This window comes from Ursus americanus, chromosome 7 (genome assembly GCF_024610735.1).
Source record: "Ursus americanus isolate L20-20 chromosome 7, mUrsAme1.1.p, whole genome shotgun sequence".
NCBI lineage: Eukaryota > Metazoa > Chordata > Mammalia > Carnivora > Ursidae > Ursus > Ursus americanus.
In genome coordinates, this window is record NC_142133.1 from 66,182,100 (window position 1) to 66,194,987 (window position 12,888).

The 12,888-nt window shown below is 38.7% G+C and overlaps 1 protein-coding gene across 1 annotated transcript in view; it reads right to left on the reverse strand.

The window, feature by feature from the left end:
* Positions 1–12,888, reverse strand: part of RAB10 (RAB10, member RAS oncogene family) — an 82,008-nt gene that overhangs the window by 19,977 nt on the left and 49,143 nt on the right. Inside the window, exon 2 of the mRNA XM_045809256.2 lies at positions 7,761–7,821. Within this exon, the coding sequence (XP_045665212.1) occupies positions 7,761–7,821 (61 nt within the window). The remainder of the gene's footprint in view (positions 1–7,760; positions 7,822–12,888) is intronic.

Here is a 12,888-nt window from a genome sequence, read left to right on the forward strand (position 1 = left end):
GTAAAAAGTATAAATCAACTAATAATTCCATACCCCTAGAAAGGGGTTAAAGTTTCCTAGCTAAAACCCAGGATGGGAAAGTATTTACTGAAGACAAAGAGTGTACAGCAGCCGGGCTTCCAGAAGTGCCTACTGGCTATATATGGGAGGCACAGAAAACTTTTACTTCATTTTTTGTCATTAGTAATAATAACTTAAAGAGATCTTCCACAGCATTTCACTATGAACGACGACTCCCAACACCGTCTAGCAAGGATATGCGTTCTTCTTCCCCATTCATTCACATTACAAAATTAGCAAATTATATACCTATATCGGTGTCAAATCTATGACTAAATTCTCTACTAACAAAGAATACACTGCAAAAGAAACCACTTAAATTTAAATCAACAGCACTTAGGTTTTATAATACTGATTAGAAATGAAATGTTAATATAAAAGATACTGAAATATTAATGGCCCCTCTGAAACGAAGGTAATCACTAGATTCAGAGTTAAGTTTCTGTTTTGATCCATGACATTCTATTCCATCTCTTCTTTTAGTCTCGTCCATCTTCCAAAATCTCTTACACCCAGCTACCTTCCTTCTATTTATATGCTTCCCCTGCTAAGGGTTTTAAACGCTTTCTACATCCCATTTTCATTTACACAGGTCATACATTTAAACCTTCCAACATGACTGTATCCACCCCACAAGATGATCTGGCTCCTTGACTCCTTGATCTCAAATTACCCTTTTCCTGAGTCCTGCCTAGATACTTCTATCAGCCCCTACCAATTGTTAAGGCAATCAACCATTTATTATGAACCAGAAACAGAATTCTTGCTCAATATCTCTAAGCTAATTGATGATCCTTTGCCCAGGGCTAAAAATAGCCACAGCTGCTTATTCATTGCCCAAATTATTTTTAGGTTTGCATGCACATACACACCCAAGATTAAAGACAGCAGGTTGACCCCAATAGGCAAAACCAGGTATTAAGTATCCGAAGAGCAATTAAACACTTTATGTACTCACAATATATTTCTATGTACCATAATACAGATTTTAAGCCTGTTTCAATATCACTCAACTCGGTTTTCCTTTCTTCTAATTTTTTTCTTCTCAGCCTACGTTTAAGGTTTCTGAAATTACAACCCAGTAGCAACAAACTTTCCTTACATAAAATAATAGGCACACAGCTAAGAGAATGTTGTGAAATCCTATTTTTTTCCCACTGATATATTATAAAAGGAGTGATATGTTCCTAGGAACTAAAATAGCTCATTTCCTTACTTGTTAGTCCCACATGCAGGGTCAAGGAAGCTGTGTGCTCTGGCTGCTATTATGACAGCTATTTTTAGTCTGGGCACTGACAGCACTAGAGCAGGCCAGAGACAACATCAATGTTCTCTGCAAAGCAGAGACCCCAAATTTTCTAACTCTGTGTTTTTGATAACATAATGACGTTATTTCTTACTTTATAAATTAGGATGTCAAATTTTGCACTGGGGTGTTTTGTGTGTGTGTGTGTGTGTGTGTGTGTGTTTTTAAGATTTTATTTTTAAGTAATCTCTACACCCAACGTGGGGCCTAAACTTATAACCTGGAGATCAAGAGTCACACACTCCACCCGACTGAGCCAGCCAGGGGTCCTACACTGAGTTTTAACAAGACCTGGATTTCCTCAGAGATATGCAATTTCTCTACTTCAAAATATCATTAGTTTTAACTATGCTTATCTTCATTTAAAAAAAAAAAAGAAGTCTGAAACCTGCTCTTGCAGAGCTTATATTCCAGTGGCGAAAGGAACGAGCAAATAAACAAACAAATATATGATCCCAAACTGTGATCAATGCTAACAAGGTAAACAGGATAGAGTGACGAAGAATGGGGTAAGGGGAAAGGAAGACATAATCTAGATAGGATGAGGAGGGAGGTCCCTGACACTTATGGTGAGTGAGAAGTATGAACAGAAATCACCAAACAAGGTCATTTAGTCAACAAATATTTGAGCATCTGTATTTGCCAGGTTCTGTTCTATGTGGTCATTATAATAACCACATATCAGACAGATAGGATCCCCAGCCTAAAAAGGGGAGGAATAATAGACATTTTTTAAAAATATGGTAATTTTATGTTTTTTAAATGTATTTATTTAATAGAGATAGAGAGAAAGAGCATGTGGGGCTCAATCCCACAACCCTGAGATCATGACGTGAACAGAAATCAAGAGCTGGATGCTCAACCGACTGAGCCACTCAGGCGCCCCAAAAATATGGTAACTTTAGATACTAAAAAATACTATGATAAAGATCAACTAGGATAAATGTGACAGTGCCTGAAGGACTGGGCTGCTTTAGCTTGAAATCATGCAAGGCCTCCCTCAGAGGATAATGTGGAACTAAGATCCAAATGAGAAGGCAGCAGGATAAAGATCTGATGAAAAGCATTCCAAGTGGAATAACAGTTGAAGTACAAAGGCCCTGAGATGGGAGCATGCTTGGCATGCTCAAGGGAGAGAAAATGGCCACACCGACTGGAGCAAAACTGGTGAGAGATGAGGTCAGAAGGGGTAGTAGCCACAACCTGACATTTTCAAATTTCATTTCTGATGAAATGGGAAGCTTCTGGAATGAAGTGGTACTTCAGAATGTTCAGTCTAGCCACAGTTGGGGGTGAGGGGGGTGGGGGTGTTTGAGGGAGGTCTATGGAGCATGTACAAAGGTCCCAAATTGGAAAAGAGCTTGCCATGTTCACGAAATTGAAAGATCAGCTGCACAAGAGACCACAAAATGAGGTTGAAGCCATTCTGTTAACTGTGGTAAGGAATCTGGATTTGGAATTTGGACTTTCATTTGAAATGCAATGGAATTCAAATGGCTATGAATGGGGAAGGAATGACATCTATACTTGATTTATATTTGAAAAAAGATTACTCTGGCTGTTATGTGGAAAAAGGCAAAAAGGAAGAAGGCACAAAGGGAAATAAGGACCTGTTAGGATATTAAGAACCTGCCTACTGCAGTGGCTCAAAGAAGCAGTACTGGTGGCTTGGACTGGGGTAACAAAGGAGACAGCCAATTGTATATGGATTCTAGACATAGAAGATGAATCAACAGGGCTTACCAAAGAGGATGTTGGGATTAGGGGACTGGGAAGAATCAAAGATGACTCCCCAAGAATCTGGCACCTTACGTAGGTAAATGGTTAATTCCTCTACAATGTGTGACTATTGATTTCTGGTTGACTGTGCTGATGTTAAATCTGCTGCTGGCTGGGGTGCCTGGGTAGCACAGCTGGTTAAGTAGCTGCCTTTGGCTCAGGTCATGATCCCAGGGTCCTGGGATCGAGTCCCACGTCAGGCTCCCTGCTCAGTGGGGAATCTGCTTCTCCCCTGCTTGTGCTCTCTTGCTCATGCTCTCTCACATAAATAAATAAAATCTCTAAAAAAAAATTTTGCTGCTGGTACAAAATACAGATGCCAACAGTAACAAACATTTCTGATCAACTGCCCTTAAAAACAAAACAAGAAAAGGCAAACTCGAAGTAACTCACTATGGTTTTTTTCCTGGTAGGACCTGCAACACTATGGAAAATGTAGACAGATCCTGAAATGGAAACTTCTAGAGATCTAGGATTTAAAAAGCCACAGCTGCTTCTCTATCAGCCAAACAGGCTAATTTTAGGCCTACACACGTGCCTTGGCCAGGGTGAGACCCATCTCCACACCTATGCAACAGATAGCCTATAAGACCCTTGGAAAAAAGACAAGAAGTGAAGATCATTCAAGTAAAGAAAAATAACACGAATCTTTAGCACAGACTGAAGAAAAGTTTCTCAAATCAATATTCAATCACAGAATGGAATTTTTCATGCTGAAACAAGAATCTGAATATATTCATTCAAACTAGAGACAGATTTAAAAGAAAAAATCACTATGCTTTTTTAGTAGCACCTGGAAGAAAAACATTTAAAGTTGAGTAAGGATAGCGTTTTGAATTATGAGTAATGGGTTTTTCATGCTAAAAGCCTTCTTCAATTATGAGAATTGGGTTTTTGATGCTAAAAGCCTTCTCAAGTTGGAGATGCATGGTCTCCTTCTCCCTGGACTGTTAGCATGCAAACTTTCAAAAGCAAAGAAAGAAAATCAGCTAGCACAATGCTAACCTCTTAAAAACTATCAACTGCAAATTTTCACCACTCATTCCTAATCTTTATAGGAAATGCGTATTTCAAATTAAAAGCAGTCTTATATATGAAAATATAGACTAAATGAAATTTTCCTTCTCAAGTGTTTTTACCCAAAAGAGGTTATATATTTTTAAAGATTTTATTTATTTATGTGACAGAGAGACAGCCAGCGAGAGAGGGAACACAGCAGGGGAGTGGGAGAGGAAGAAGCAAGCTCCCAGCGGAGGAGCCCGATGTGGGACTCGATCCCGGAACGCCAGGATCACGCCCTGAGCCGAAGGCAGATGCTTAACAACTGCGCTACCCAGGCGCCCCCAAAAGAGGTTATATTAATAATGTCTAAAACTCAAATTCTAAATTAGAAATGTTACCATTTCTGTGCTATACTTGAGATTTATAGGTACAGTTGAGATCTTTTCTAGATTAATCTTGAGGGCCACACCGGAGGACTTACTGTTGCAAAAGAACATCTTCTGGAAAGGCTCTCTTTTTCAAAAACAAGTGTTAGTTGTTACTATTTACCTCTAGAAGCTACAGAAACTAAAATGAGAGGGAGAAAAAATACTTAAAGCCACAGGACAAGGAACAGAAGGGAAAGTTTGTGGGGTGCCTGGGTGGCTCAGCGGGTTAAGTGTCTGACTGACTCTTAATTCTGGCTCAGGTCATGATCTCAGGGTTGTGAGATCAAGCCCCAGGTGAGGCTCACACACCGGGCATGGAGCCTGCTTAAGATTTTCTCTCTCCCTCTCTCTTAAAAAAAGGGGGGGGGGAGTTTGTGGAAGTCAGTGTAGAGGAGGAAGAATAGGACAAATTTAGTAGGGAGAAGGTTTTATGTATTATATAAAGAAAAATGTATCTTAAAAAATAGTTTTTTGCACTTTTGTTTTTGCTGTATACATTCACATGTAAATGTACATGTAAACTGAGTCAGAGTCACAATGTAAAACGTATCTCTTACCATGAAAAAGGCTTGAACATTATTGGTTTAAAGTGTGCACAGAGGGGATGCAGTTGAGAGGAAAGCCAATCAGTGTGGCAGAGCCCATAGGGCCAATGCTGGGATAAGGCATGGGGCTAAAAAAGGTCAGGGAGGAGAGTTGGTTGAAATTCAGAATAAATAATTGACATCCATTCCCTTGAGATTAGCCTATAATTATAATGAAACAGAGTATAAGGCACAGTTCATTTGCTGAGTTACTTCCCAGTTAAAGTAAGGAAAAAAATCAATGATCACCAAGTGGACTGTGCTTCAAAAGGAATCATTAAATTTAGGAAATACTTTAAAATGTCTACATTTTATTTAAATTTGTATTAAATTTTAAAGACATTATAAAGATTATACCTCTAAGTACATGGTCAGGTAATGACATTCTGGTTAAACATATCCTACTCTTCTAATTATTAGCTCTGTTTGGCACCTGGGTGGCTCAGTCAGTTAAGCGCCCAACTCTTAATTTCAGCTCAGGTCCTAATCTCAGGGTTGTGAGATTGAGCCCCGTGTTGGGCTCTGCACTGGGCATGGAGTCTGCTTAAGATTCTCTCTTGGAGCTCCTGGGTGGCTCAGTCAGTTAAACATCTGCCTTTGGCTCAGGTCGTGATCCTGGGGTCCTGCAGATCAAGCCCTGTGTCGGGCTCCCTGCTCAGTGGGGAGTCTGCTTCTCCCTCTCCCTCTGACCCTCCTCCCTGCTTGCACTCTCTCTCAAGTAAATAAATAAAATCTTAAAAACAAAAAATTCTCTCTCCCCCTGCCTCTCTCCAACCCCCATGCTCATGTGCACTCTAAAATAGTAATATCAATATTAATAAATTATTATTATTAATATTAATAGCAACTCTCTTTCGAAGGGAATAACTTTTTGAAACTGTCTTTGGATTCTGGGACAGTGTTCTCTCCTAATTCTCTAACTTTCTCCTCTGCAGTCTCCTTTGCTAACTTCTGCCTCCACTCATATCGTAAAATAAGATGTTATTATTCTTAGGGTTCTAGCCTCTTAATGGAAGATCGCCAAATAATAATAGCTATGTTTTATTAAACATTAATTACGTATCACACATGGCTCTTAGTGCTTTACATGTACCACTCATTCTTATAACCACTTTATGACAGGTCCTTTTACGGTGAAACCCGAGATAACAATGAATTCAAATTTAGCACAATTACCGACTGGTAATGAAAAAAATGACAGGACTGGAAAGAGCAGCAAAATCAACTGTCAAACTGCACTACTTATAGGAAGCAGTATAGTAATTAACAGTGTTACTCTCACCTCTACAGTCTGAGCATGTAATGCATCCCTGCTCTGCCATTTACATGCTGAAGATCTTAGTTATTTCAAAATGCATCCATTTCATTATCTATAAAACAGGGATAATCCAGAGAAAGGAAAATATACACCTACACAGAGATTTATAGCAGCTTTATGTGAATGACCAAGTTGTGATGTATCTTAACTACTCAGCAATAAAAAGTAATGAACTTACTAATACACATAAAAATCAGTGATAATTTTCAAAATAATTACACTGAAAGAAGCCAGCCCAAAGCCTCCCCCACCCGGCCCCCCAGAAAAGACGAAAGAAAAGAAGACACTATATGATTGTATTTATATACAGTACTAGAAAATGGAAACTAGTCTACAGTGACAGAAAGCAGAAGAATGGTTGCTTGGGGACAAGAAATAGGAAGGAAGGACAGATTACAAAGAGGCTTCAAGGGTGGATATGTTCATTATCTTGACTGCGGTGATGGTTTCACAGATTTATATATATGTCAAAACTCACCAAACTGTACACTTTAGTTATATCTCAACAAGGCTGTTAAAAAAAGGGAATAACAAATCTCACAGGGTTCTTCTGAGTATTTAATAGGTTAATATATATGAAACACTTAATATTTACTATAAAATACTCTATTCTAATTTTAAAGTCTATGATTCATACTTGAATACAAATTTAAAGAATTTCATTTTACTTCTATGGGTCAAATGCTATATAAACTAATAAAAATAATGCCTATATAAAAAGTCATAAACACATTAAAGGAAACAAATATTTTAGATTAAAACTCTCAAAGCAATGAACTAATTTTTTATATTGAGTGTGTGTGAGCAAAGTATGGTGCTAAAGGCTCTACATAGATTATTTCATGTAATCCTTAGAACAATCTTTTGAGGTAAGTGGTATTATCTCTATTTTACAAATGAAGATACAACAGCCTCACAGTGTTATGTAACTTGCTCAAGTTCATAGAATAAGTGGAAAAGGTAAAACACTCAGCCAGATCTCATGGACTGAAAATAAATAAAGTCCATGTCAATTATTTATTTATTTTTAAAGTAATCTCTCCATCCAACATGGCACTCAAACTCCCAACCCCGAAACCAAGAGTCACATGCTCTACCAAGTGAGCTGTCAGGTGCTCCATGTCCATAATTTTTTTACTTCACTGAAAGAAGGTGACCTGACTGCTGGCTTTACAAAGGAAAGTCTCACAGAATCTAAACAGGTGACAAGGAAGGATTTCACTGCCAAACCTTCAGGAACTTGGCAATCTACTATATAAAGTAGGTAAATCAGCATCACTTACCATATCTGTAGCTTGATCTTCTTCCCTTGCAATTCAACTGTTTTGATCTTAAAGTCTATTCCTACAACACAGAAAAAAAAAAAGGTAAATTGTATCTATGGCTCTGAACTTAGCTCTCCTAAAATTAACTGGAGTAAAAATAAAAACACATTTTTATTTTTATTTAATTTAATTTATTTATTTGACAGAGAGAGAGAGACAGCGAGAGAAAGAACACATGCAGGGGGAGTGGGAGAGGAAGAAGCAGGCTCCCTACTAAGCAGGGAGGCCCACGCAGGGCTTGATCCCAGGACCCTTGGATCATGACCTGAGCTGAAGGCAGATGCTTAACGACTGAGCCACCCAGGCACCCTAAAAACACACTTTTAAAATGTGTGTGTGTTTGGCTCTTGATACTAAGTATGCAAATTCTGAGCAAATTATCCAATTTTAATCTTGAGTAATAGAAGATCCAACATGGCAGAAGAAACAGCTCTATAGAAAGAGTTTTTACAATTAGGAAATGAAAAGGTAAACTTTAAAGTATCTAAAATTTCCTTTTTAGGTAGGCTCTACACCCAATATGGGGCTTGAACTCATGACCCCCAAATCAAGAGTCGCATGCTCTACCAACTGAGCCGGCTAGGCACCCCTAAAATGTCTAGTATTTTAATGCAAAAGAATAAAACTATGTTTCCTAGTAGGAAAAAAAAAATACAGCCTTTACTAGCTTGCAAAGTAAAAGACTATTACCAGGGATAAAGAGGGTCACTTGTTTCTTTTCTTTTTTTTAAGATTTTATTTGTGAGAGAGAGACTACACATGCGTACTTGCAGCGAGGGAGGAGAGGAAGAAGCAGACTCCCTGCTCAGCAGGGAGCCCGACATTGGACTCGATCCCAGGACCGTGGAATCATGACCTGAGCCAAAGGCAGGCACTTAACTGAGCCACCCAGGCACCCAAGAGGGTCATTTCATAATGATAAAAGTGTGAATTCATTAAGAAGGCATAAAAATACTAAATGTTTAATCATCTAATAACACAGAATTTCAATATACCTGAAGTGAAAGTATTGCAGATCTCCCAGACTTGTCTGCTCCCTAACCAACCAAAATCTTCAACTTGGGTTGAGTTTCCCATACCCGAATCAAAAGAAAAAGAGGGCCATGTGCCTGGCATTCATAAATCTCAGGCTTTATCTACAGCCCATATTTTTGTTTCTCTATGAATTACTGAGAAAATTGTCCTACAGTGACCTAGTTGTCAAGACCAACTCTGAACAAGACTAACAATTCCAATTAGGCATACAATTTGTTAATTAATGACAAACCTGACAACCATTACTATTTCAGAAAACTTCCTGAAGAGAGGTGAAATTAGGACATGGTCTGAAACCTCCATATCTTGTGAGATAGAAACTAGGTACAACTGGAAAATTAAGATTTTAGGCTGTTTTAAGCCACCTACCTCCATCCTAGACTCCTTGAGTTTCTCTCTTGATCAATGTTTTCTATCCTCAAAACTAGTCAGCAGTGGTTAAAGCAGTTCTTCATTCTTTTCTGCACAAAAACTCTCCTTATCTACCTCGGCTATTTATACCTCAATCTTTATTACTGGTTTTTCCTTATCTCTCTGAACTTTTCTAAAAATTGGAGTGAACTTTTCTATCTTCACTCATTCCCTTGGTGATTTTCACTAATTTCATGGCTTTAAATTCCACACACACTCAAATTTATATCACAACTCTCAAATTTATATCACAGCCCAGACCTCTCTCTTGAACTCCAAACCTGAGATAACCATTTATTGTCTATCTTCAAATCCCATCTTTCGCAAAGACTAAAGCAGAAGTCCTTAAAAAGGGTTCATAAGGCCCTACGCATTCTGCCCGCTTCCCTCTTTTTCTATCCTGTCCTCATAATTCTCTGCATCTTTCTCTGATCTAGCTAAGTGTATCAGCCTCCTTGTTGTTCCACACACAGGTCACGAAGATTCCCACCTCAAGGCCTTTGCATATAATTATTCTCCCAACTTGGAATACCTCTTTTCCATCCATTATAGCTCCCTCCCCTCACTATCCTTTCCTAAGTGCCAACATTACCCCATGTCTCTCACCCTATGTCCATTGTCTGTTAATAATCCCTACCCTTCTTCCTTACTTTTTATCTTTAACATCCTTCAAATATACTTTACTTATTCCTGTTATTTATTGTCTGTCTCCCTATGCCAACAGATAAGATCCACAAGGGTAGGAATTTTTATGTTTAATTCAGTTAAATTCCCAGCACCTAGAGCTATGCCTGACATAAAAGCAGACATTCAGAAAGTATCTGAATAAACAGATAAATGATGTTTTCTAGAGAAAGTGAAATGGTACCTGAGAAAAGATATATAGATATTTCACCCTTCGGATGAAATTCACTTATAGAGGCTCAGGCCAAAATATGAACAACAAAAGTTCCAATGAGATACCAAAACCAAAACAAACCAAAAAAGAGAACCTGAAGGAAACAGAGGCAATGCAGAGAAAGAGAAAAGACGGCTCCTTTTATCTTCTCAGAACAAGATGGGGAAAAAAAGAGAAAGGGAGGAAGGAAAATTAACCTGAACCAGAAAATTCTTGGAAATTAAAAGGGGAGGGGCGGATAATATATTAAACAGAAAGACTGAAAGAGAAAATTGAGATCTCCCAGAAAATATATAACAAAATGACAAAGAATGGAATTTATGTGATATATGACAGAAGATCAAACCAGGAAGTCTGACATCTAATTAACAGAAGTTCAAGAAAGAACAGAAAAAATGACATATAGAAAATAATAATTTAAAAACCGTACAAGAAATCTGCACAGCAAACAATAGAACTAAAAGGCAACCTACAGAAAAGGAGACGATATTTACAAATGACATATGTGATAAAGGGTTAATATCCTAAATACATAAAGAACTTATAAAACTCAACACCCGAAAAACTCATAATCCAATTAAAAAATGGGCAGAAGACATGAATACATATTTTCCCAAAGAAGACATACAGATGGCCAACAGAAACATGAAAAGATGCTCGACATCACCTATCACCAGGGTAACACATCAAAACTACAATGAGATTATCACATTACATATGTCAGAATGGTTAAAATCAACAACCCAAGAAACAACAGGTGTTGGCAAGGATGTGGAGAAGGGGGAACCCTCTTGCACTGTGGGTGGGAAGGTAAACTGCTCCAGCCACTCTGGAAAACAGTATGGAGGTTCCTCAAAAAGTTACAGAAGTACCCTATGATCCAGCAATTGCACTACTAGGTATTTACCCCAAAAATACAAAAATACTAATTCAAAGGGATACTGCACCCTGATGTTTATATCAGCATTATTTACAATAGCCAAATTACGGGAACTGCCCAAAAAGCCCACTGATTCATGAATGGATAAAGAAGATACAGATGGGGCCTGGATGGCTCAGTCAGTTAGGTGTCTGCCTTTGGCTCAGGTCCTGATCCCAGGGTTCTAGGATTGAGCCCCATGCTCCCTCTCCCTCTGGCCTTCACCCCCAACTCATACTCTTGCACTCTCTCCCTTACAAATAAAATCTTTAAAAAAAGAGAGAGAGAGAGAGAGACGATAACGACACCCACACACTGGAATATTTATCAGCCATAAAAAAGAATGAAATCTTACAACCACATGGATGGAGCCAGAGAATATTATTATGCTAAGTGAAATAAGTCAGTCAAACAAAGACAAATACATATGATTTCACTCATATGTGGAATTTAAGAAACAAAACAAATGAGCAAAGGGAAAAAAAAATAAAAGGAGAGAGAGAGGCAAACCAAGAAACAAAACTCTTAACTACAGAGAACAAACCAATGGTTACCAGAAGGGAGGTGGGTGACGGGATGGGTAAAATAGGTGATGGGGATTAAGGAGTGCACTTGTGATGAGCACCTGGCGTATGGAAGTGCCGAATCACCATACTGTACACCTGAAACTAATATACTGTACATTAACTGGAATTTAAATTAGAACTTTATTAAAGATTTTATTTATTTGATGGCGAGAGACAGCAAGACAGAGAACACAAGCAGGGAAAGCGGGAGAGGGAGAAGGAGTCTCCCCAATTAGCAGGGAGCCCGACATGGGGCTTGATCCCAGAACCCTGAGATCATGACCTGAGCCTAAGGCAGACGCTTAACGACTGAGCCACCCAGGCACCCCTAAATTAGAACTTTAAAAAAATTGTGCAAGAAAACTTCACAGAACTAAAAGAATCTATTTTAGATGGACTCACCAAATGCCCAGCATAACGAATAAAATAAGGTCTATACCAAGTAGTAGCGCCATGAAATTTCAAGACACCAGAAATAAAGATAATATTATAAAAGCTTGCAGAAACAAAATGGGCCGTATTAAAAATCAAAAGTGACAACTCTGAGCTTGTACTTTTCAACAGCAACACTAGAATACAATAAGATAATGTTTTTTTAAAGATTTTATTTGACAGACAGAGCACGAGAGAGTACAAACAGGGGAAGTGACAAAGGGAGAGGGAGACACAGGGTTGACGCAGGGCTGGATCCCAGGACTCTGGGATCATGACCTGAGCAGACGGCGGACACTTAACTGACTAAGCCACCCAGGTGCCCCAATAAGATAATGTCTTTAAAAAATATTTTCAACCTGACACACCTGGCTGGCTCAGCCAGTATCATGCGACTCGATCTCACAGACATGAGTCTAAGACCCACATGGAGTACAGAGCTTTCTTTAAAAAAACAAAACAAACAAAAGTATTTGTTTTAAAGATTTTTATTTATTTATTTATTTGACAGAGATAGAGCAGGAGAGCACAAGCAGGGGGAGCAGCAGAGGGAGAGGGAGAAGCAGGCTCCCCGCAGAGCAGAGAGCCCAATGTGGGGGCTCAATCCCAGGACTGAGTCACCCAGGCACCCCACAAAAGTATTTTCAACCCATATCCAGCCCCAAATCAAATGAAAGTAAAATAAATGCATTTCCACACATGAAAGATCTCTAAATAGTTAGCTCCCATGCATCTTTTCTAAGACAACTACCAGGAGATTGCTTTGCCAAAAATAAGAAGAAATCCAGCCAACAGTGAGGTAAATGGCAGCTCAAACTGGCCTAG